This window comes from Oreochromis niloticus, unplaced genomic scaffold (assembly GCF_001858045.2).
Source record: "Oreochromis niloticus isolate F11D_XX unplaced genomic scaffold, O_niloticus_UMD_NMBU tig00000736_pilon, whole genome shotgun sequence".
NCBI lineage: Eukaryota > Metazoa > Chordata > Actinopteri > Cichliformes > Cichlidae > Oreochromis > Oreochromis niloticus.
Genome location: NW_020327230.1, coordinates 444,695 through 468,669, shown reverse-complemented (window position 1 = coordinate 468,669; position 23,975 = coordinate 444,695). Strand labels below are relative to the sequence as shown.

The 23,975-nt window shown below is 41.0% G+C and overlaps 1 pseudogene and 4 gene segments (V, D, J or C); 3 read left to right on the top strand and 2 right to left on the bottom strand.

The window, feature by feature from the left end:
- Nucleotides 1-9,088: 9,088 nt before the first annotated feature.
- LOC109199564 (Ig kappa chain V region 3381-like) lies at nt 9,089-9,599 on the top strand (annotated as a pseudogene).
- Nucleotides 9,600-10,519: 920 nt separating this feature from the next.
- Nucleotides 10,520-12,069, bottom strand: LOC109199563 (Ig kappa-b4 chain C region-like). The segment is given in 3 exon segments: nt 10,520-11,005; nt 11,680-11,785; nt 12,061-12,069. Coding segments are annotated over 3 exon segments (441 nt in total).
- Nucleotides 12,070-17,626: 5,557 nt separating this feature from the next.
- On the top strand, nt 17,627-18,122 carry LOC109199562 (Ig kappa chain V region K-25-like). The segment is given in 2 exon segments: nt 17,627-17,683; nt 17,791-18,122. Coding segments are annotated over 2 exon segments (384 nt in total).
- Nucleotides 18,123-19,991: 1,869 nt separating this feature from the next.
- LOC109199561 (Ig kappa-b4 chain C region-like) lies at nt 19,992-21,668 on the bottom strand. The segment is given in 3 exon segments: nt 19,992-20,477; nt 21,164-21,223; nt 21,566-21,668. Coding segments are annotated over 3 exon segments (489 nt in total).
- Nucleotides 21,669-22,645: 977 nt separating this feature from the next.
- LOC109199560 (Ig kappa chain V region 3381-like) lies at nt 22,646-23,155 on the top strand. The segment is given in 2 exon segments: nt 22,646-22,701; nt 22,809-23,155. Coding segments are annotated over 2 exon segments (384 nt in total).
- Nucleotides 23,156-23,975: the final 820 nt, after the last annotated feature.

Genomic DNA, 23,975 nt, shown 5'->3' with positions numbered 1-23,975 from the left:
TTGCATTCACTTTTGTTTTTTGTTATTTTTACACAGTGTTCTGAATGATGAACAATGGTCTACAGCCAATCTTGTGTATTATTATACAAACTTTGGTTGTAAGATTCAGATAACTATTTAATAAAAGCTAAATATTTATACAGGGAGTGCAGAATTATTAGGCAAATGAGTATTTTGTCCACATCATCCCCTTCATGCATGTTGTCTTACTCCAAGCTGTATAGGCTCGAAAGCCTACTACCAATTAAGCATATTAGGTGATGTGCATCTCTGTAATGAGAAGGGGTATGGTCTAATGACATCAACACCCTATATCAGGTGTACATAATTATTAGGCAACTTCCTTTCCTTTGGCAAAATGGGTCAAAAGAAGGACTTGACAGGCTCAGAAAAGTCAAAAATAGTGAGATATCTTGCAGAGGCATGCAGCAGTCTTAAAATTGCAAAGCTTCTGAAGCGTGATCATCGAACAATCAAGCGTTTCATTCAAAATAGTCAACAGGGTCGCAAGAAGCGTGTGGAAAAACCAAGGGGCAAAATAACTGCCCATGAACTGAGAAAAGTCAAGCGTGCAGCTGCCAAGATGCCACTTGCCACCAGTTTGGCCATATTTCAGAGCTGCAACATCACTGGAGTGCCCAAAAGCACAAGGTGTGCAATACTCAGAGACATGGCCAAGGTAAGAAAGGCTGAAAGACGACCACCACTGAACAAGACACACAAGCTGAAACGTCAAGACTGGGCCAAGAAATATCTCAAGACTGATTTTTCTAAGGTTTTATGGACTGATGAAATGAGAGTGAGTCTTGATGGGCCAGATGGATGGGCCCGTGGCTGGATTGGTAAAGGGCAGAGAGCTCCAGTCCCACTCAGACGCCAGCAAGGTGGAGGTGGAGTACTGGTTTGGGCTGGTATCATCAAAGGTGAGCTTGTGGGGCCTTTTCGGGTTGAGGATGGCGTCAAGCTCAACTCCCAGTCCTACTGCAAGTTTCTGGAAGACACCTTCTTCAAGCAGTGGTACAGGAAGAAGTCTGCATCCTTCAAGAAAAACATGATTTTCATGCAGGACAATGCTCCATCACACGCGTCCAAGTACTCCACAGCGTGGCTGGCAAGAAAGGGTTTAAAAGAAGAAAAACTAATGACATGGCCTCCTTGTTCACCTGATCTGAACCCCATTGAGAACCTGTGGTCCATCATCAAATGTGAGATTTACAAGGAGGGAAAACAGTACACCTCTCTGAACAGTGTCTGGGAGGCTGTGGTTGCTGCTGCACGCAATGTTGATGGTGAACAGATCAAAACACTGACAGAATCCATGGATGGCAGGCTTTTGAGTGTCCTTGCAAAGAAAGGTGGCTATATTGGTCGCTGATTTGTTTTGGTTTTGTTTTTGAATGTCAGAAATGTATATTTGTGAATGTGGAGATGTTATATTGGTTTCACTGGTAAAAATAAATAATTGAAATGGGTATATATTTGTTTTTTGTTAAGTTGCCTAATAATTATGCACAGTAATAGTCACCTGCACACACAGATATCCCCCTAAAATAGCTAAAACTAAACACAAACTAAAAACTACTTCCGAAAACATTCAGCTTTGATATTAATGTGTTTTTTGGGTTCATTGAGAACATGGTTGTTGTTCAATAATAAAATTATTCCTCAAAAATACAACTTGCCTAATAATTCTGCACTCCCTGTATGAGAGTAAGAAAGAAAAGTATATCTTTGTGTCCACCTTTCTCTGTTAATGCCCTACCTGGCCCCCTGGCAAAAGCTTTGCTAGATCCGCCCCTGCACAGTTACCAGCTGTCAGCTAAATAAAAAAAGGAGCTTGGTGTTTATTTCTCTCAGAAACAGTTCATAACTTCCCTTCAACTCATTCATGTCACCGAAAAAAAAGGTAAACCTGTTTCTCCATCACCAGTTCAGCTCTGATGATTCAGTAAGGTCATCTCCTGGTTTCGACCAGCCGCTTCTACAGCTGTGGCTCCAGCAAACATCAGCTGATACTAGAAATTAAAATCAAATGAATTCTAACAACAGCTGATCAAGCTTAAACGTGCTGCTGTTGTTTAGCGCGATAAACAAACAAGAGAGAAAAGCCGATCATTGATCAGTTTCATGACTGAAGTTTGAACAGGCGAGAGAATGACAGGGGAGGCTGTCATAAAGTTCAACATCAGTAACTTAGCGCGCACACAGCTGTATAGAAACTCCATCGTGCTAGCTACCACGCAGTACGAGTTATTATAACTGATTGTAAAAAACGAAAATAAACTACACCTAAACTCGGTTTATATCTGACCCAAATAGAGTGCAGGTCATAACTTCTTACCTGAAATTCAGTTCACCTCACGCTCCGACCGGCAGCCGCCTGCTTCTCCTGCCTTCGGTTTCCCTGATCCACGATCTACCACCGGTCGATCGGCGGTCGCCTCGCCGCCTCGTTCCCCGCATGTTCTTTCTGACACACACCGGTGGATAGCTGCCCTCGGTTGTAGCTCCGCGTCAGCGACTACCAAACAACTCAGTTATTTTTTCCACATCGACCAGCATCTGGACAATCCACCGCCTTTCACTGTTTGTACCGTTACTAAAAAAAAACCCTCATCGGCTCATAAAAACGAAAAATAAGTCCAGCTATGACCCTGAGTCAAAAAGACAGCCAGCTCGGGTTAGCTAGCTACCTGTCTAGCTCTTTGCAGGCACCGAAAACATCAGAGCTAATATGGGATGTCTTGGTAACACGAGCAGATATTTGAAGTTTACATCTGGCCAATCCACCACCTTTCACTGTTTATACCGTTACTAAAATGAATAAATAAATAAATCATCGGTCCATATAAACGAAAAATAAGTCCAGCTAAAACACATACTGTCGGCGAGCGACCGGGTGCTGACACGAGTTTCACCCGCCTCAATATAAGCCAAGCCTGGGTGCTTTTTCACGAAGGGTCGCTAGCGGTGCTAGCTAACTATGCTAGCGGCGCTAGCTAGCTAGCCGGCTATCAGCAACACATAAGAGAACTGCTGCTAAATAAACTACACCTAAACTCGGTTTATATCTGACCCAAATAGAGTGCAGGTCATAACTTCTTACCTGAAATTCAGTTCACCTCACGCTCCTGCCTTCGCTTTCCCTGATCCACGATTGACCTCCGCGTTAGCAAACACTGGTCGATCAGCGGTCGCGGCATGTCCTTTCTGTCATACACCGGTGGATAGCTGCCCACTGTTGTAGCTCCGCATTATAGCACCACCAAACAACTCAGTTATTTTTTCCACATCCAGCTGTAACTCCGATTCTGTGCGAGCATTTGCGAGAGACCGGGGAGGTGAAAGGAGAGAGAGAGTCCCCTCGCTGTCCATTTGCAGCCAAGTGCGGCAGCTAGCTAGGTAGCCGGCTAGCTGTCAGGCAGGACCGAGGTCGTCAGAGCATTGTCGCTAATATGGGATGTCTTGATAAAACAAGCACATATTTGAAGTTTACACACCTACATTCTCGCCTGAAAATATCTTAAAAGTTTATTTTGTGACCTAGAAACACTAATAAAAGACATATAAAACGAAGTGGTGGCCGCCATTGTTTAACTCGGCAGAGGTGTGCTATGAATTGTGGGATATGGAGTTTTCCACCAAGCATAGAAGCCATTGTGTTTACCGTAACTATTCAATGGTTCGCGCAACCTTAAAACCTCCAATGGTTCCTGAAAGCAGCGAGGGTGCGCGCGCCATTGATATTGTCGTCATTACGGTATCCAAATAAGGGTAGACAGGCTGTACCACTCCCGGCATACCACTAGAGAGAGCCAACACACCACAAATGAAGTTTGAAATTTGTTTCAATGGGACCAAAAGATGGCGCCAACACACCACAAATGAAGTCTGTTTATTTGGCGCCAAAAGATGAATTGGCCTAAATTTGCACTAAAATATTAATATTTAAAAAACTATAAAAGTCATAAACACCAAAAGTCATGACATAATAGTCCAGCTCCAGCCGCACAAAATGATCTAACATATGTAACCCTAATGTCAAAACTGTTCGGCAGAGGAGCGCGGGAAAATTTTCACTAAAATATTAATATTTAAAAACTATAAAATTCATAAACACCAAAAGTCATAGCACACCATTCCAGATCCGGCCGCACAAAATGAGGTAACATATATGAAGCTTGTCTCAAAACTGCGGGGCGTGATACGTGCCGAAATTTAGGCGGAAGATGGAGAATAATAATAATAATAAGAATAATAAATCCGACGAATAGTAATATGTGTGCCTCTTTCCATAGGCACACATAACTAGAAAGCGAAAATTTCAGAAGAAATTTTATGTGTGCCTATGCCGCTGCTAATCACTGTAGTTTGCCATTCATACAGCTACAGAGAGCAAAACTCAGAAGAGCAGCCATTCTCCACCATGAACTATGGTAAAAACAAACACCGCTCACGCTTCACAGATGACAGCTTACAGTTTTGTGTAAAGATGAAGTTACTTCGTACAGCGCCGATTTGCAGACGCTGTGCACACAGGTTCATGAGCAGAAGTCCCATTGTACCACGGCAGACCCGACAATTTTTGCATGAACACGCTTTGAAGCATTACATTATGGACCACTTTTCACACATGGTTGGTTTACCCACACAGCCGGCTGTGCATTCACTTTTTGTTTTTTGTTATTTTTACACAGTGTTCTGAATGATTAACAATGGTCTACAGCCAATCTTGTGTATTATTATACAAACTGTGGTTGTAAGATGCAGATAACTATTTAATAAAAAGCTAAATATTTTATATGAGAGTAAGAAAGAAAAGTATATCTTTGTGTCCACCTTTCTCTGTTAATGCCCTACCTGGCCCCCTGGCAAAAGCTTTGCTAGATCCGCCCCTGCACAGTTACCAGCTGTCAGCTACACAAAAACAGGAGCTTGGTGTATATTTGTCTGTCAGAAACAGTTCATAACTTCCCTTCAACTCATTCATGTCACCTAAAGGGTAAACCTGTTTCTCCATCACCAGTTCAGCTCTGATGATTCAGTAAGGACATCTCCTGGTTTGGACCAGCCGCTTCTACAGCTGTGCCCCAGCAAACATCAGCTGATACTAAGATAAGATAAGATAACCTTTATTAGTCCCACATGTGGGAAATTTGTTTTGTCACAGCAGGAAGTGGACAGTGCAAAAGTTATGAAGCAAAAATTAGAATAAAATAAAATAAGAATAAATACAGTACACAACTGTACAGAATAGAATAAAATAAAATACTATATACAGTAGAATAAAATAGAATAAAATATACAATAAGATAAAAATAGAATACAAATGCTATATACAACTGAGTAAAAAATACAACGATGCCAGGAAGATTATTGCACTTAGTGTTATTGCACATGTGTGTGTTTGATCAGTTAAAGTCTTTGTTGTGGAGTCTGACAGCAGTGGGGAGGAAAGACCTGCGAAATCTCTCCATCCCACACCGTGGGTGCCGCAGTCTCCCACTGAAGGAGCTGCTAGAAATTAAAATCAAATGAATTCTAACAACAGCTGATCAAGCTTAAACGTGCTGCTGTTCTTTAGCGCGATAAACAAGAGCGAAAAGCCGATCGTTGATCAGTTTCATGAGTGAAGTTGCAACTGGCGAGAGAATGACAGGGGAGGCTTCGTAACGACAGAATAAATCGTAATGTTTTCTCTGAATGTGGGACGATTCCGTTTGTACGGCAACTCTGACGAACCAACCCTTATGAATATAATAAAGTTCAACATCAGTAACTTACCGCGCACACAGCTGTCGTGCTAGCTAGCATGCAGTACGATTGTAAAAGGTCAGCACAACGAAAATAAACTACACCTAAACTCTGTTTATATCTGACCCAAATAGAGTGCAGTTCATAACTTCTTACCTGAAATTCAGTTCACCCCTCAGCTCCTGCCTTCGCTTTCCCTGATCCACGATTGACCTCCAGGTTAGCAACCACCTTCGCTTTCCCTGATCCACGATTGACCTCCAGGTTAGCAACCACCGGTCGATCGGCGGTGGCCTGCCCCACCTCCTATGTGTGGTTCGCGGCATGTCCTTTCTGTCACACACCGGTGGATAGCTGCCCTCTGTTGTAGCTCCGGCTAGCTCCACCACCAAACAACTCAGTTATTTTTTCCACATCGACCACCATCATCGGCCCATATAAGCGAAAAATGAGTCCAGCTAAAACACAGACTTGGCGAGCGATCGGGTGTTGCAACAAATTTTAGCCGCGTCACTATAAGCCCAGCCTGGGTGCTTTGAGGGTCGCTAGCAGCGCTAGCTAGCTATGCTAGCGGCGCTATGCTAGCGGCGCTATGCTAGCCGGCTGGCTATCAGCAACACATAAGACAACTCTTGCTAATATGGGATGTCTTGATAAAACGAGCAGATATTTGAAGTTTACACACCTATATTCTCGCCTGAAAATGTCTTAAAAGTTTAGTTTGTGACCTAGAAACACGAATAAAAGACATAGAAAACGAAGTGGTGGCCGCCATTGTTTGACTCGGTAGAGGCCTCTGTAGAGGCGTGCTATGAATTGTGGGATATGGAGTTTTGGGCCAAGGATAGATCTTTTCGCCTGTACTACTCCGGGTATACCACTAGAGAGAGCCAAGACACCACAAATGAAGTCTGTTTCTATGGCGCCAAAAGTAGAATCTTTCTAAATTTGCACTAAAATATTAATATTTAAAAAACTATAAAAGTCATGAACACCAAAAGTCGTACCATAGTAGTCCAGCTCCAGCCGCACAAAATGATCTAACATATGTAACCCTATTGTCAAAACTGTTTGGCAGAGGAGCGCGGGAAAATTTTCACTAAAATATTAATATTTCAAAAACTATAATAGTCATAAACACCAAAAGTCATAGCACACCATTCCAGATCCAGCCGCACAAAATGAGGTAACATATATGAAGCTTGTCTGAAAACTGCGGGGCGAGATTCGCTGCAAAATTTCAGGCGGAAACTGAAGAATAATAATAATAAATCCGAGGAATAGTAATATGTGTGCCTCTTGGCATAGGCACACATAATAAATCCGACGAATAGTAATATGTGTGCCTCTTTCCATAGGCACACATAATTAACCTCCGGGTTGACCTCCTGAAATGAGCTATTATGGACTCTTGTGCTGCCAACTTCCGGGTTGGCTCCCTGACGTTTTACTTTTTGATTTGTCTTCGTGTTTCATGTTATCAAGCTCGTGTGAAATGTGTCTATGTCTCTCCATGTTTCCTGTTTTATTTTGAAAGTCGTGTCGCCATGTTCAATGTGTTTTGTTTTGTTCCCCTTGTGGCGTCATGTTCATTTGTGTCAGCTGTGTCTCCCCAGATGTTTCCATTTTCCTCATTACCCTCCTGTGTATTTAAGTCCTCTGTCTCTTACTGTTCTTCGTCGGATGGTCTGTTTGTTTTCGTGTCTAGTCACATCAAGTCATAGAGTTTTCGCTTCCAATGTTCAGGTTCATAATTACGCTGTTGCATGTTCCTGTTCAGTTTCACAGTCTTTCGTCATTATTTCCATAGTTAGTCATAGATTTTCCCAGTTTAGGTTTCAGTTTAGTTTTGCCCTTGTTTCACCTCACCTTATTTTCTGTTTCTTTGTATCAGCTGCAATAAAGGCTCGTTTTTGGTTTAAACTTTTAGGAAAAAAGTTTGTTTCTCCTGTGTCTGCTTTTGGGTCTGTTTCATAAACAGTGTTGGGAAGGTTACTTTTAAAATGTATCCCACTACAGATTACAGAATACATGCCCCAAAATGTATTTTGTAACGTATTCAGTTACGTTACTCAATGAGAGTAACGTATTCAGAGTAACATAATCCATTTATTTCAACAGTAACTGTATTCTGAATACCACCTTTTTAAACGGTAACTGTAACAGAATACAGTTACTCATATTTTGTATTTTAAATTCGTAACGCCGGTACATGTATTCTGTTACTCCCCAACACTGTTCATAAATATACCAGCATGTCTCGCCGTGACACAGTGCTATATTATAAAGGAAGTCAGACAGACGTGATGTACAAATAGTAGCAGAGGCAACTTTGTGCTTTGAATACTGCCGAAAGCAATCGTGTGTGACTGATCGTTGCCGCTATGACTGCTGCATACATGCGCAGATTGCCCATACATGCTCATTAGCTGCAAAGGCAGTACCAAAACGTTGGTTCTCTCTTCTGCAGTAATGTAGCGCGACACTGAGACCTAAAAATTTAGAACAGAACATACAGTGTTTCTCTCATATTTCATTATGGCATAATGTGCACATCACAATCGGGGGATTTCATTACTGTCAAGAGATCAGCTGCAATCGGTCAGGAATCCACAACGTATCTATCACAGTCCTGTAAGGAATGAGGCAGCAATTTTAATTGGCTGTATCTATAATATCTTTATAGTTATAGGATAACTATGAGGTGAAAACAGGAACCTGAAAACTCAACAAACACAAGAATTAAACCAATTTGAACAGGACCAGAACAGCAAAGAAATCTAAGCAAAAATTAAAGCTCAACTTTGGGACAATGACAGACTCAACACTGATCGTCTCTTCACACCATGACAAATGAATAAAGTCATCAAAATAAAAAGAGTATTTTGCTTCCTTTTAACTATCATCTGATGAAAAGCTAAATGTCATTTTAAGCTAAATGTGAAGTGTGGTTATTTCCAGTCCAGTTTTAAATATACAAAACCCCAATGTCCGTGCACATCTCATTAAAAACTATACCAAAATCTTCTTTGAAGCGGAATACTGTATTCATGATGAAAAATTCTTTAAATGTTTATTAATAAATAGGTTCAAAGATCTGTTTTTACAGTCATGAAAAGGATCTATTCTGTTTCTCTTGTACTGCAAAAAGTGGCAATAATGGGAATAACTAGACTAAAATGTTCTTGATTCAGATCATTTCCATAGAGAGGCACTTTGCATCAGCAGCACCATGCTCCAGTGCTCTGGGAGAGTTTATAGTCCCGAGAGTTGAACACTGGATGACTGACAGCTGTCCTTCATCACAACAGAAGCCACAGAAATCCTCCTCATCAAAAACATGACTTTGATCTGCGTCCTCATCTGGACTCTCCTCTGCTGCTGCTTCACAGGTAAAGTCCAGAGAATCAAACTCCTCTCCTCTATCAACATCTGTCCCTCTGAAATGAAGCCCACAAAACCATGAAGCTGCTTTATGTTTTTGTCTCTGTATCCTCAGAGTCCAGAGGACAGATCACAGTGACTCAGCCTGGAGCAGTGAGCTCTGCTGTGGGAGGAACTGTGAACATCAAGTGTAGGACCAGTCAGAATGTTTATGTTTCTAGCAACTACCATCTTTTAGCCTGGTACCAACAGGCAGATGGAAACCCCCCCCAAACGTCTCATTTACTATGCTAGCACCCGAGATTCAGGGATTCCAGCTCGTTTTACAGGCAGTGGATCAAACTCTGACTTCACTCTGACCATCAGTGGAGTCCAGGCTGAAGATGCAGCAGTTTATTACTGTCAGAGTTTTCATGTTATCAACAGTCAAGGTGTGTTCACACAGTGAAAAACAGTCGTACAAAAACCTCCCTCAGTCAGACTGAACAGAAACTGAACTGACTGCTGCAGCTGGAAGATACTGCAGAGACTGTGTGCACCAGACTACTGCTATCGCATAGATGTTGTGTTCAACTTTCAAATGTATATTTAACTAAAGAACAAACGTGGGCCATTAACAGATATCAGGATAAGTCCTGTTCATGACCTTGACGACCTTAGAAGTGGAACAAATCCACTGAATCTATATCAAGTTAAAATAATCTAAATACCAAAATCTGAAAATCTTCCTGATCAGTGAGGGTCAAAATAAAAACAACACACTTGTGAATTTAAGATTTTACTGTAAACATCTCATCAAACATGAACATGAGTGAAAAAACTGTTATTGAACTGAAGGTGTTTTCATTTATCAATTATTTGTTCATATCATCATTCATTTAATCTTCTCCTTGTTCGTCAATCAAATTAAAACTTTGTACTTCAGATTCTTTCTAATCACTCCTTGTATTCGTTGACTCTCCTGTCTGTGAGTTCTCCTCAGAACAAACAGCTCATAAGAGACACTAAAGACTCTTTCTTCTTTAGACTTGCTTTGTAGTCTGGTGAGACTGTTTCCATGGTAACCAGGTCCCAGCATTGCTTCATGAACCAGTCTGTCTGGTACAGGTGAGCAACACCACCAACAACCTACCACACACATTCATGTAACTTTGAACAAACATAAAAATAACCTGTACAATTTTAAAACTCCATTTTCAGCTTTTGCCAAAATGCAGATCTCCTTAATGGTTCTTTCAGCCTGTGTTTTATTTTACCAGTGTAAAATAAAGACATCATGTTGGAGTGCAGAGTTGGTCTAAATTCTTCTAAATGAAAAATTTATTCATCAAGTGCAGGTTTGTAGATTTTGAATGAAATAAAGTGTCTGATTCAACCAAAATTCACTTTGCAAAACATCTTTATTACCTAAAACATGAATGTTGTCATTATGAGAAAGAAAATAACAGTTTTAGTCTTTATTTGTTCTTTAAAAAGAAAGATGGAGAGACAGTTACAGAGTTGAGAATGAGAGCATTAAACCAGTATCAGGTTGAGTCAGGTCAGGACTGGGAACACTGGACTCTCCTCAGTGGCTCTGAGACCAGAGTCTGGCAGCCCTGGGTGGCCTCACAGGTCACAGAGCCCACCTTCATCCAGCGGTCTGCAGGGAGCCTCAGGGTGCTGCTCCAGCTGTAGAGGCCGTCATTCTGCAGCACCACGGGGCTCCTGCTCTCCTCCCAGCTGATGCTGCCACTGCCATCCACCTTCCAGGACAGACTCCAGTCTGAGGGGAAGCCCTTGTTGGCCAGACATGTGATTGTTGCAGTCCCCTGCTGTAGCTCCTCACTGGAGGGGGGCAACACTGTCAGGATGGGACGGGTATCACCTAGGAGACACCAATCAGCTTAGAGCACAGGGAGCACACAGCTGTCAATCAAACCACAGACAGTCGGACACCTTTACTGTAAGAGCTGATTTTCTCCGTTAAGAAGTTTCTGTCAGGTGTTTTTTCTGCTCCACCAGTCATTAACTCACACATTGTTTCACTTCCCTTTAAGAAACCTCTCATGCATATCAGCACAGAGAGAATCATCACACAGTTTGACCTGAAATATGTTCAAACTACACTGGAAATAAAAGAAGCAGATGTGGCAACATTTACAAAACAAGTTTAAAGTCATCAATATTGTACATGACTTACATTAATATGAACTGGAAACAACTATATAGGGAATATATTCAGGTACAAAAACTGGATTTAAAAGGTCAAATAAATTCAAATTCATTTTCAAATATTTTTTGACAGACTACACATATCAGAGATCGTCTTTTATTTTCTACTAGTCAAGATTCCAGTTTTTTCTTAATTTGACTAAAATGAAAACATAAAATTTTGAGATCTCATCTGAATTACTCTATGCGTCATAAGTGGATGATTAAAACAAGTTTGATACTTTAATTTCTAAAGTGATTTTTCATACATAGAAAACTTTGAAAATACTTTTAAAATGTTATTTAATATAAAGACAGTATTTGATCATTAAACCAGAATAAACTTACTTCCAACATTCAGTCTGGTTCCTCCACCGAACGTGTACCACAGTGATACAAACTCATTGAGCCGCCGTACAAAAACCTCTGACTGTAGAGAGACACGGCTCTCTGACTGTCAGACTGAACTAAACCTACAAGCCCTCAACATTTAACCATTAAAACTGCAAATTAAAAAACAAATCGTCCTATGGATTATTCCAATGTTTTAAAATCAATAAAATGTATGTTTCATACACATTCATAAACCACACTGTATCCCACTGTGAACACAGGAAATCTTCATAATTACATTAAAAAAAATGTTTTTCCTGCCACACCCAGCAGACAATTAGAATAAAATTAAAAGAAAAAAGCTGCTTAAATAAAACAGGTTTAAATGTGACTTACTTCCAACATTCAGTCTGGTTCCTCCACCAAAAGTCCACCACAGTGATACAAACTCATTGAGCCGCCGTACAAAAACCTCTGACTGTAGAGAGACACGGCTCTCTGACTCTGAAACAAAACAAACTCAACAAAATAATTCACTGTTTGCACAGCAGCCATGACTCAGCTGATATGACTTCTTCAAATAACATCATACAAAGTGAGATGAATTACAGTTAGATCCATAAGTTTTTGGATGATGACATATTTTTGCAATTTTACTCTGTACACCAACACACTTGATTCTGACTCAAACAATTAGGATGTGATTGAAGTGCAGATCATCAAGCCCACAAAACCTCTTATCCTTTAAAAGCATGAGGAGTTTTGGAGTTTAGTTTTGTATCAGCTGTTTAGGAATCACAGCCATATTTAAACATGGTCCTCCATTTTCAGAGGCACACAATTAATTGGACATATAAAAGATAATTGCAAATACAATACTTGGAAATAAATCCTTTGTAGACAATGATTGCCTAAAGTCTAGAACCCATGGAGATCAGCAAATGCTTTTTCCTCCCTTGGGATGCTCTACTAGGCCTAGGGCTGGGCCATATCATACCGTTCACGGTAATACCGGTATAATGTCGGGCAACGATAAGAAAATGAAATATCGCGATAGAATATGGGTGAAACGCACATGCGCAGTGCCTTTGTTTTCATACACACATGGCGGAAAAAGCATGGCGGCGACAGAGAATGAGAAGGGCGAAAGCGGATCGTTGAATGAAACGGATGAACCAGAATTGGTTTGTAAAAATGCTGCAACTTAAGTGGTGTGGAACTGGTTTAGCTTTCGTCCGTCAGATACACAACAAAGCACTATTTTTGGTAGCGCATGCTAGCGGGCCGTCGTTATTACCGTGTTTTTTGGAAAATACGGCACACTTAAAATCAATCCTTTGATTTTTCTGAAAATCGACAGTGCCCCTTATAATCCCGTGTGCCTTATGTATGAATTCTGGTTGTGTTTACTGACCTTGAAACGATTTTATGTACACGGCACTCGAAAATCTGTCAAATGTTTTAGTACGACTTTGCTAAGCTACGAACCCGCACACTTGATGGATTGTCGGAGCATTACGGCTATCGTAGGCAGGAGGCTCGCGGAGTGATACGTACTGTGCTTCAACATAATGTTACTGTATTGTGTGTGTATAACCTCTTTTTAAGTTTTGTGGATATTATACATGGTTATGCTCAGGATATGTCGGCCAGTTTCCACTGGAAATGCCTTTTGGTTAAACTGTCAGCAAGGAATTTGCACTGTTACATTTTTATATAACTTTAATGCACATAAAAAACAGCTGCTTGTTTAAGTGAAAATACGTTGATTTTTTTTTTTGGCACGAATAAAGTTGTGGAGTTGTAAAGTATTTTGTCTGGTGTCAATTATATCGTCAGTTATATCGTTATCACAAATTTTCAAATGTATATCGTGATAAATATTTTTGGTCATATCGCTCTGCTCTAACTAGGCCTTTACTGAGTCTAAATTTAATGTCTGCTTGTTTGTGGGTCTCTCTGCATTCAGTTTAGTATTTAATTACAGGAAAGCATGCTCTGTTGAGGTGAAACAAGGTGACTTGACCATTTAAAAATATCCTCTTTCCTTGCCTAAGAAAGTCTTAGGTGTTTTTTACAGTTTTCTTTGGGTCATTATCCATTTGCACTGTGAAGGGTTGTGCAGTGAGTGTTGCAGCACTTGGTTGAATGTGAGCACAGAGTATTGCTGTGTACACTTTACATTTCACCCTGTTACCTCTATCAGCAGTAACATTATCAATAAACACTAGTGGCCCAGCTACACTGGCAGCCAAAACATCAGTGCCATAACTTTGGCTCCAACATCTTTGACAGATGATGTGATTTGCTTCAGATCAGTTTCTCTCCTTTGTAATTTTCTCTTCCAATCATGCTGAAAAAACTTCATCTTGGAACTGTTCCTGCTCTTTTAAATGTTTTACTGGCAAAGTCTAATCCAGACTTCCAGTTCTTGAGTGTGACAACAACCAGTAACTGTTTCCTTTAATGAAGGTTTCCTTTGATAGTAGACTTTGACTATGATACAGCTACCTCCTACACAGTGTTTAAGACTCGTACATTTGTATTGTAAATGACTCAAAATGAAGGTTTTTTTTAAGTGAATTCTTAACTGTGAATTTTTAGTTTTCTTTTGTGGTTTTAGGGTCTCTTTAGTGTTGCTGAGCTTCCCAGCACATCCATTCATTTTAAGAATGAATCAGATTGTTGATTTGAACAGTCCTGATTTTTTTTTTTTATCTCTCTTTTATGATTGTTTTGGTTTTTCAGTCAATTCATAATCTCTTTGGTCCTCATGCTGATAAATACAAGTATATGTATTTATCAGTATATGAGTTCATCTCATGAACTCATATACTTTTTAAATACTCTATCTTTTTAATTTATCTGAAATAATGAGGAAACAAGTCCTGTCTGTCCATGAAATGGCTTTAGGTCAGCTGTTACCATAGCTGGACTGGCCATCGGCCCACCGGGCCGATGGAGATTCTTCGTTTTTATGGGCCGATGGGGTTTTTTTTCTTAGTTTTTTTCCGTAACGGTATAAACACTGAAAGGTGGTGGATTGGCCAGATGAAGGGAGATGTGTAAAAATAACTCAGTTGTTTGGTGGTGGCTATTGCGTAGCTTCTACAGATTCAGTAACATTAGCAAGTGGTGGAGGCCAGCAGATGCAACACGCTGGCAGGTGGATGACGGAAAGGCAGGAGGAGCAGAGACCCGAGGCGGTGAACTGAACTTCAGGTAAGAAGTTATGACCTGCAGTCTATCTGGGTCAGATATAAACCAAGTTTAGGTGGAGTTTATTTTCGTTATGCTGACTTTTTACAGTCAGTTACAATAACTCGTTTCCATACTGCTGGGCGGGTGCTATGATATTATTGATGTTGAACTTGTTTTATCTTATTTATAAGGTTAGTTATTAGAGTTTCCAACCGTCCCGTAAAAAACGGAATCGTCTCGCATACAGAGAAAATATTGCGCGTTTCGTATTGAGGTGAAAAGGAACACAGTTTGTCCCGCATTTCAGCTACAATGAAAAAGACACAAAGCTGGAGTTATTCTGTGTCTTTGCTGCACAGCTGCCTCTTCTCCTCTCATTATTACTACCTGGATTTTGGACTACCTCACCGACCGACCACAGTATGTGAGGACTCAGGGCTGTGTGTCGGACAGGGTCGTCTGCAGTACGGGGGCCCCACAGGGAACGGTTCTGGCTCCGTTCCTCTTCACCATCTACACTGCAGACTTCTCCCACAACTCCACCCAGTGCTTCCTGCAGAAGTTCTCTGATGACTCTGCAATAGTCGGCCTCATCACTGATGGGGACGACAGGGAGTACAGAGGACTGACACAAGGCTTTGTGGACTGGTGCCAGCTGAACTACCTCCAGATCAATGCCAGTAAAACCAAGGAGCTGGTGGTAGACTTCCACAGGCACAAGCATCCTCCACTGCAACCACTGAACATCCAAGGTATGGACATCGAGGCTGTGGACAGCTACAGGTACCTTGGTGTTCATCTGAACAGCAAACTGGACTGGACTCATAACTCAGACGCCCTCTACAGGAAAGGGCAGAGCAGGCTGTACCTGCTGCGGAGACTCAGGTCGTTTGGAGTGGAGGGCCCACTCCTGAAGACCTTCTATGACTCTGTGGTGGCCTCAGCCATTTTTTATGGTGTGGTCTGCTGGGGAGGCAGCATCTCTGCTGGGGACAGGAAGAGACTGAACAGGCTGATCCAAAGGGCCAGCTCTGTTCTGGGATGCCCTCTGGACCCAGTGGAGGTGGTGAGTGACAGGAGAATGGTGGCTAAGCTGTCATCCCTGTTGGACAACATCTCCCACCCCATGCATGAGACTGTGACAGCACTGAGCAGCTCCTTCAGTGGCAGGCTGCGGCACCCACGGTGTGGGACGGAGAGATTTCACAGGTCTTTCCTCCCCACTGTTGTCAGACTCCACAATAAAGACTTTTGCAGCTGATCAAACACACAAACCCACACATGTGCAATAAGACTGCTATATGTGCAATTCTTCTTCTGACGAAGTTGTGTTTTTGTATTTTCCTACTCAGTTGTATATAGTATTTGTATTTCTATTTTATTCTATTGTATATATTATTCTATTCTATTTTATTCTATTGTACATAGTATTTTATTTTATTTTATTTTATTCTATTGCATTCCAGTGTTTTCTAATTTCTGCTACATAACTTTGCACTTTTGCTGTAACAAAACAAATTTCCCACCTGTGGGACTAATAAAGGCCATCTTATCTTATCTTATCTTATCTTATCTTATCTTATTATCCAGTATTTTACATAGTACCTTTTTTAGGGTCCCATCATAATTTCTTCAGAAGTAGCTAAGTACTGATTATGATGCCAGCATTTTCCCACATTTTCTAGATACTGTACCAGTACTGTCTGTAAAATGCCATCAAAAAGTCAATTAAGTTTTATTCTTTCTCACCTGTCTTTCTGTCTCCTTTCACTTTTTAAAGGTTGTCATGTTAGAAAAAATATTTTGCCCTGCCATGCTGTTTATTGATGTGGCAAATGAATGGTTTATGAAAATACATCTAAATCTGTCATCAGTAATCAGTAATGATCATGTCTCACCTCTAGTCTTCTCTGTCTTAATCTCAGGTTTTCACCACATGTTGTAGATAGTTCAGGAGATTAACTCGACCAAGCAGTCTACTTTTGGGTACTGTTTAGAATACCAGAATAGGGAGGATGGTGTAGGTTTAAGTTTATTAGACTGATACATATATACCAACAAGACAGCGTACATCACTGTGACAACAGCGTTTGTTTTCATTCAAAGGCTTTATGGTTTTTCCTATAATACCTGGTGGGCCGGTCTCTAGTCAAAATGCCCGGGACGATTTTTTGTCCCAGTCCAGCCCTGGCTGTTACTTTTGAGCATCTGGTAAAAAAAGAAAAATGCAAATTATATGTATATAAATACAATCAGAACTTTAGAAAACTGACTCTGAGATCTTGATTATGTTAATTTGACTGATCCAAGTCACACCACAAGATTCATTACCTTAAAGATGTGACTTATCACTTTCATAGCAGTAGGTGAATGAATGTTTAAATCTGTTTTTAAAGTGTGATACCAGATTGAACATCAGGAAAAGACTTACAGATCCTGAATGAATCAGTCAATAACAGACTAAAAACAAAACACGCTTGGACCTGGAAAGTGCATCCTAGACCAACTAAAATTAACTTTATCATTTTACATTTTACTCAAAACATGCTGGCAGATTGAAATGACACCTTTGCATTCCCATTGTGATGACTGCTTATGTAGTCATGTGTGAGTCAGTCAGATCATTTCCATAGACAGCCACTTTGCATCAGCAGCACCATGCTCCAGTGCTCTGGGAGAGTTTATAGTCCTGAGAGTTGAACACTGGATGACTGACAGCTGTCCTTCATCACAACAGAAGCCACAGAAATCCTCCTCATCAAAAACATGACTTTGATCTGCGTCCTCATCTGGACTCTCCTCTGCTGCTGCTTCACAGGTAAAGTCCAGAGAATCAAACTCCTCTCCTCTATCAACATCTGTCCCTCTGAAATGAAGCCCACAAAACCATGAAGCTGCTTTATGTTTTTGTCTCTGTATCCTCAGAGTCCAGAGGACAGATCACAGTGACTCAGCCTGGAGCAGTGAGCTCTGCTGTGGGAGGATCTGTGAGCATCAAGTGTAGGACCAGTCAGGATGTTTATGTTTATAGCAACAATCATATTTTAGCCTGGTACCAACAGAGTGATGGAGACGTTCCCAAACTGCTCATTAAGCGTGCCTATGAGCGAATATCAGGGATTCCAGCTCGTTTTACAGGCAGTGGATCAAACTCTGACTTCACTCTGACCATCAGTGGAGTCCAGGCTGAAGATGCAGCAGTTTATTACTGTAAGAGTTATCATGTTATCAACAGTCAAGGTGTGTTCACACAGTGAAAAACAGTCGTACAAAAACCTCCCTCAGTCAGACTGAACAGAAACTTAAGTGACTGCTGCAGCTGGAAGATACTGCAGAGACTGATACAGTTCACTGAGGACACACACACACACACACACACGTAAAATAAAGCTATTCATCAAAAATTCGTGTCCTACTGCTATCGCATACATGTTGTGTTCAACTTTCAAATATATATTTAACTAAAAAACAAACGTGGGCCATTAACAGATACCAGGATAAGTCCTGTTCCTGACCTTTGACCTTAGAGCAAACCACTGAATCTGTAGCTGTGTCCCAAAACGTCGGCTGCATCCTCCGGAGGCCGCATTTGAAGGCCGATTACGTCACAGCCCGGCGACGAAGGCTGTCCCAATTCGTCGACTCCTTCAAATGCGGCCGACAAATGCGTCCTTCATTTCCCCGAATTTGAAGGATGGGTTGGGTGTGTCCTTCGTGGCCCACCATATCCCAGAATTCATAGCGCGGTCCAGCCAAATTTCAGCTGCCAACAATGGCGGCCGCTACTAAGTTTTAAAATTAGTCTTATTAATCTTTCTGGGTCACAAAATAAACTTTTAACATATTTTCAGGCGAGAAAGTAGCTGTGTAAATTTCAAATATCTGCTTGGTTCATCAAGACATCGCATATTTGCAAAAGTGCGCCGACGTTTTCGGAGACGTCTGTTACCCACCCGCTCGATAGCAAACCGGGGGGTTCAATGATCACTCGAGCCGGCGAGAGCAGCGGACTCCCGGCTTCATCGTTTTCAGACCCCCGCTCTTTCGCTACTCAGGTTAAACATGATATATAAGTCACTCGGATAACTTAAAAATGTAATTGTTTGCCTTATTTCGGTGTTTTATTTGTTCGTGAGTAAATCGGGTTGGCTGAGATCAAAGTTATTAGATTATTAGATTAAATAAAACTTTATTAATCCATCAGGTGGGTTCCTCCGGGATTTTCACACAGCTGAATAAACGTCAAACAGAAAACTGATTAAACAGAAGTGTGAGATGGTCGAGAATTTACGCCAGTGTCCTGTTATATTTTAGATAGCAAGGAGCAGACGGCCAAGTTTATTAAACTCCACCGACACAGCGGTGACGCAAATCTGAAGGCTAGACCGTCCCATTTCACAGCCTCGCACTTCCGGCCTTCTCGGTCTTCGAAGGACCCGGCCCACGTAGACCGCGAAGGCCGGGTCCTCCGAAGGATGCAGCCGACGTTTTGGGACACAGCTTATATCAAGATAAAATAATCTGAATCCAAAATCTGAAAATGTTCCTGATCAGTGAGGGTCAAAATAAAAACAATACACCTGTGAATTTAAGATTTTACTGTAAACATGTCATCAAACATGAACATGAGTGAAAAAGCTGTTATTGAACTGAAGGTGTTTTAATTTTATTCATATTTTGTTCATATCATCATTCATTTAATCTTCTCCTTGTTCGTCAATGAAATTAAAAGTTTGTACTTCAGATTCTTTCTAATCACTCCTTGTATTCGTTGACTCTCCTGTCTGTGAGTTCTCCTCAGAACAAACAGCTCATACGAGACACTAAAGACTCTTTCTTCTTTAGACTTGCTTTGTAGTCTGGTGAGATTGTTTCCATGGCAACATTCATGTAATTTTAAATAAACATAAAAATAACCTGTATAATTTTCAAACTCCTTTTTCAGCTTTTGCCAAAATGCAGATCTCCTTAATGGTTCTTTCAGCCTGTGTTTTATTTTACCAGTGTAAAATAAAGACATCATGTTGGAGTGCAGAGTTGGTCTAAATTCTTGTAAATGAAAAATATATTCATCAACTGCAGGTTTGTAGATTTTAAATAAAATAAAATGTCTGATTCAACCAAAATTCACTTTGCAAAACATCTTTATTACCTAAAACATGAATGTTGTCATTATGAGAAAGAAAATAACAGTTTTAGTCTTTATTTGTTCTTAAAAAATAAAGATGGAGAGACAGTTACAGAGTTGAGAATGAGAGCATTAAACCAGTATCAGGTTGAGTCAGGTCAGGACTGGGAACACTGGACTCTCCTCAGTGGCTCTGAGACCAGAGTCTGGCAGCCCTGGGTGGCCTCACAGGTCACAGAGCCCACCTTCATCCAGCGGTCTGCAGGGAGCCTCAGGGTGCTGCTCCAGCTGTAGAGGCCGTCATTCTGCAGCACCACGGGGCTCCTGCTCTCCTCCCAGCTGATGCTGCCACTGCCATCCACCTTCCAGGACAGACTCCAGTCTGAGGGGAAGCCCTTGTTGGCCAGACATGTGATTGTTGCAGTCCCCTGCTGTAGCTCCTCACTGGAGGGGGGCAACACTGTCAGGATGGGACGGGTATCACCTAGGAGACACCAATCAGCTTAGAGCACAGGGAGCACACAGCTGTCAATCAAACCACAGACAGTCGGACACCTTTACTGTAAGAGCTGATTTTCTCCGTTAAGAAGTTTCTGTCAGGTGTTTTTTCTGCTCCACCAGTCATTAACTCACACATTGTTTCACTTCCCTTTAAGAAAGCTCTCATGCATATCAGCACAGAGAGAATCATCACACAGTTTGACCTGAAATATGTTCAAACTACACTGGAAATAAAAGAAGCAGATGTGGCAACATTTACAAAACAAGTTTAAAGTCATCAATATTGTACATGACTTATATTAATATTAACTGGAAACAAATAAATAGAATATATATTCAGTGACACAAAATGCTCTTCATGTGTATCTAAAGCAGTTTTTAAAATTCACAAAAACTCAAAATAATTTCAAACAATACTTGACAAACTAAAGGCAAATGAGATCATATTAATATTTTCCTTTGATTTTTTCAGTTTTAATTTGACTGAAATGTAGACATAACATTTTGACAGAGCAGATCTGAATCACCCTCCATGACATAAGAGGATAATTCAAAATTCCAGCATTAAACTTGTTGTAAAGTTACGTGCTCTCTCAAAATCAGAAGAGAAATTGTTAATCAATCTTCAATATAAAGACAATATTTGATAGTAAACCAGAATAAACTTACTTCCAACATTCAGTCTGGTTCCTCCACCGAACGTGTACCACAGTGATACAAACTCATTGAGGCGCCGTACAAAAACCTCTGACTGTAGAGAGACACGGCTCTCTGACTCTGAAACAAACAAACTCAACAAAATAATTCACTGTTTGCACAGCAGCAATGACTCAGCTGATATGACTTCTTGAAATAACATCATACAATATGAGATTGTTAGAAAGGTGTCAAAGTACACAACACACACGATGATCGTGCTCACTATTATTGTGTTTTACTGACAGTTATGAACTCAACGAACACAGTCTGTTCCAGTCCAGCTCTCCCCGTCCCCGCTCGACTCTGTCTTCACTATATAGAGGAACAGGAAGAGACAGCGTCATCAGTCAGTCGCCACCACCTGTGGCTCACCTGCCTCCTGGTACCGCCCCCTTGAGCTCACTGTATCACTCCTCCCCTGCAGCTGAGCCAAGGACCACACCTCCACCACAGAAGGCAAATCAAAAATACCCATTTTGGCACTCTCTGTTATGGACACAGATGTCCAGATTTGTATACAGAGTAGCATGAAAGACTCAAATGTAAGCACTAATTAAGGTGCAGAAAAGTGCTGAACAATCATAAATTCTCAACAATCAGTTGTTTGTTTCTGCTCATTCAATTCTGTAAGAATTAGAAATGTGAAGGTCCCAAGTTCAGTCTGTGGATTTTACCTCCAACAGCACCTTTTATCCAGGTAAATCTTCCTGAACTTAAAGTGTCTGTGATGATAACAGAGATTCTATCATGATGGGTTTTATTCATTAATTTTATTCATTTTAATAAAGCTGGAATTCAGTTGTGTAATTGTTTGTTATTTATGATTAAAAAAACATCAACAGCAGTGAACAATGATACTTGATCTTCCCCACTGTTACATGTCACATGGTTGTGATCATATAGCTACAGAAAGGTGTTATAGGTAGTGCTGTCAGAGATAACAGCCTCATTTAAAAGATACTGATTGTGTCTGTTTGTGTTTTACAAGAACTCATTTGAAGCAAAGAGCAGTGACTGTACCTCCACATGTCTGAGCTCCTCACTCTTTCTGAGACTGAGCTCAGCTACTCTACAGCATGAACCTGTGACCTCATTAATTCATATTTTAAATTAATCCAGATATATCCTTACTAAATATTATGATAAGCATGTGAATCCATCAATGAACCATAAAAAAAATTGAATAATAGGAAATATTTTGGAAAAGAATATTCTGAAGAACAAGCTTATATATCTGCTCAAACTATGATGGATTGAATTATTCCTCGATAAACAGCATCGTCAGATTGATCCAAGTTCATGTCAGTCAGTTCATTTCCATAGAGAGGCACTTTGCATCAGCAGCACCATGCTCCAGTGCTCTGGGAGAGTTTATAGTCCTGAGAGTTGAACACTGGATGACTGACAGCTGTCCTTCATCACAACAGAAGCCACAGAAATCCTCCTCATCAAAAACATGACTTTGATCTGCGTCCTCATCTGGACTCTCCTCTGCTGCTGCTTCACAGGTAAAGTCCAGAGAATCAAACTCCTCTCCTCTATCAACATCTGTCCCTCTGAAATGAAGCCCACAAAACCATGAAGCTGCTTTATGTTTTTGTCTCTGTATCCTCAGAGTCCAGAGGACAGATCACAGTGACTCAGCCTGGAGCAGTGAGCTCTGCTGTGGGAGGATCTGTGAATATCAAGTGTAGGACCAGTCAGAACGTTTATGTTTATAACAACTACCATCTTTTAGCCTGGTACCAACAGAAAGATGGACAACCTCCCAAACGTCTCATTTACTGGTCTAGCACTCGAGATTCAGGGATTCCAGCTCGTTTTACAGGCAGTGGATCAAACTCTGACTTCACTCTGACCATCAGTGGAGTCCAGGCTGAAGATGCAGCAGTTTATTACTGTCAGAGTGAACACTACATGAACAGCCAACACGTGTTCACACAGTGAAAAACAGTCGTACAAAAACCTCCCTCAGTCAGACTGAACAGAAATTGAACTGACTGCTGCAGCTGGAAGATACTGCAGAGACTGATACAGTTCACTGAGGACACACACACACACACGCACACACACACACACACACACACACACACAAACACACACACACACACACACACAAAATAAAGTGATTCATCACAAAGATTGTCTTTAGTAAATGAGATAAAAATAAAAAGTGAGAGAATATGTGATATATAACATGGAATCTTCATGACTTTGACCTCCCTACATGTGTTATAACCAGTCATGTGAATAACGGCGTTACTTTTTTCAGTAACGAGTAATCTAACTAATTACTATTCCTATCGTTACAACGCCGTTACTGTTACTAAGAAGAACAAGCGTTACTATTTTTCAACAACCAGACGGTTGAAGCTGTCTTCAGCTTACTGCATCAGTTGTAAGGAAGTAGCTGTCTACGTAAGTAATCTGGGGGCTACATCTTTAAGCAGCCGCGCGCGCTCCCGCGGACGGCAATCACTTTCTGCCCGATGATCACTTTTTGGCACAACACCTGGAGCTCAGGGGGAAAAACAATCGCATGAGTGCTGCTGTTTGACTGAGGAAGATTAAAGCAGTCGTGGTAAGTAGTGATGGGTCAGTCGCGAACGAAATGGCTCTTAGAGCCGGATCTTTGATGTGAACGATGCGAGCCGTGGGTTTTTTTTTTTTCTTTCTCTCACCCTCTCTCTCTCTCTCTCTCTTTTTTTCCACTTCACTCCGCACGCGAGCCTTGTGCTTTGCGCTGGGCAGAGGGGGGAGGGGCGGTAGTTACACTCGCAGT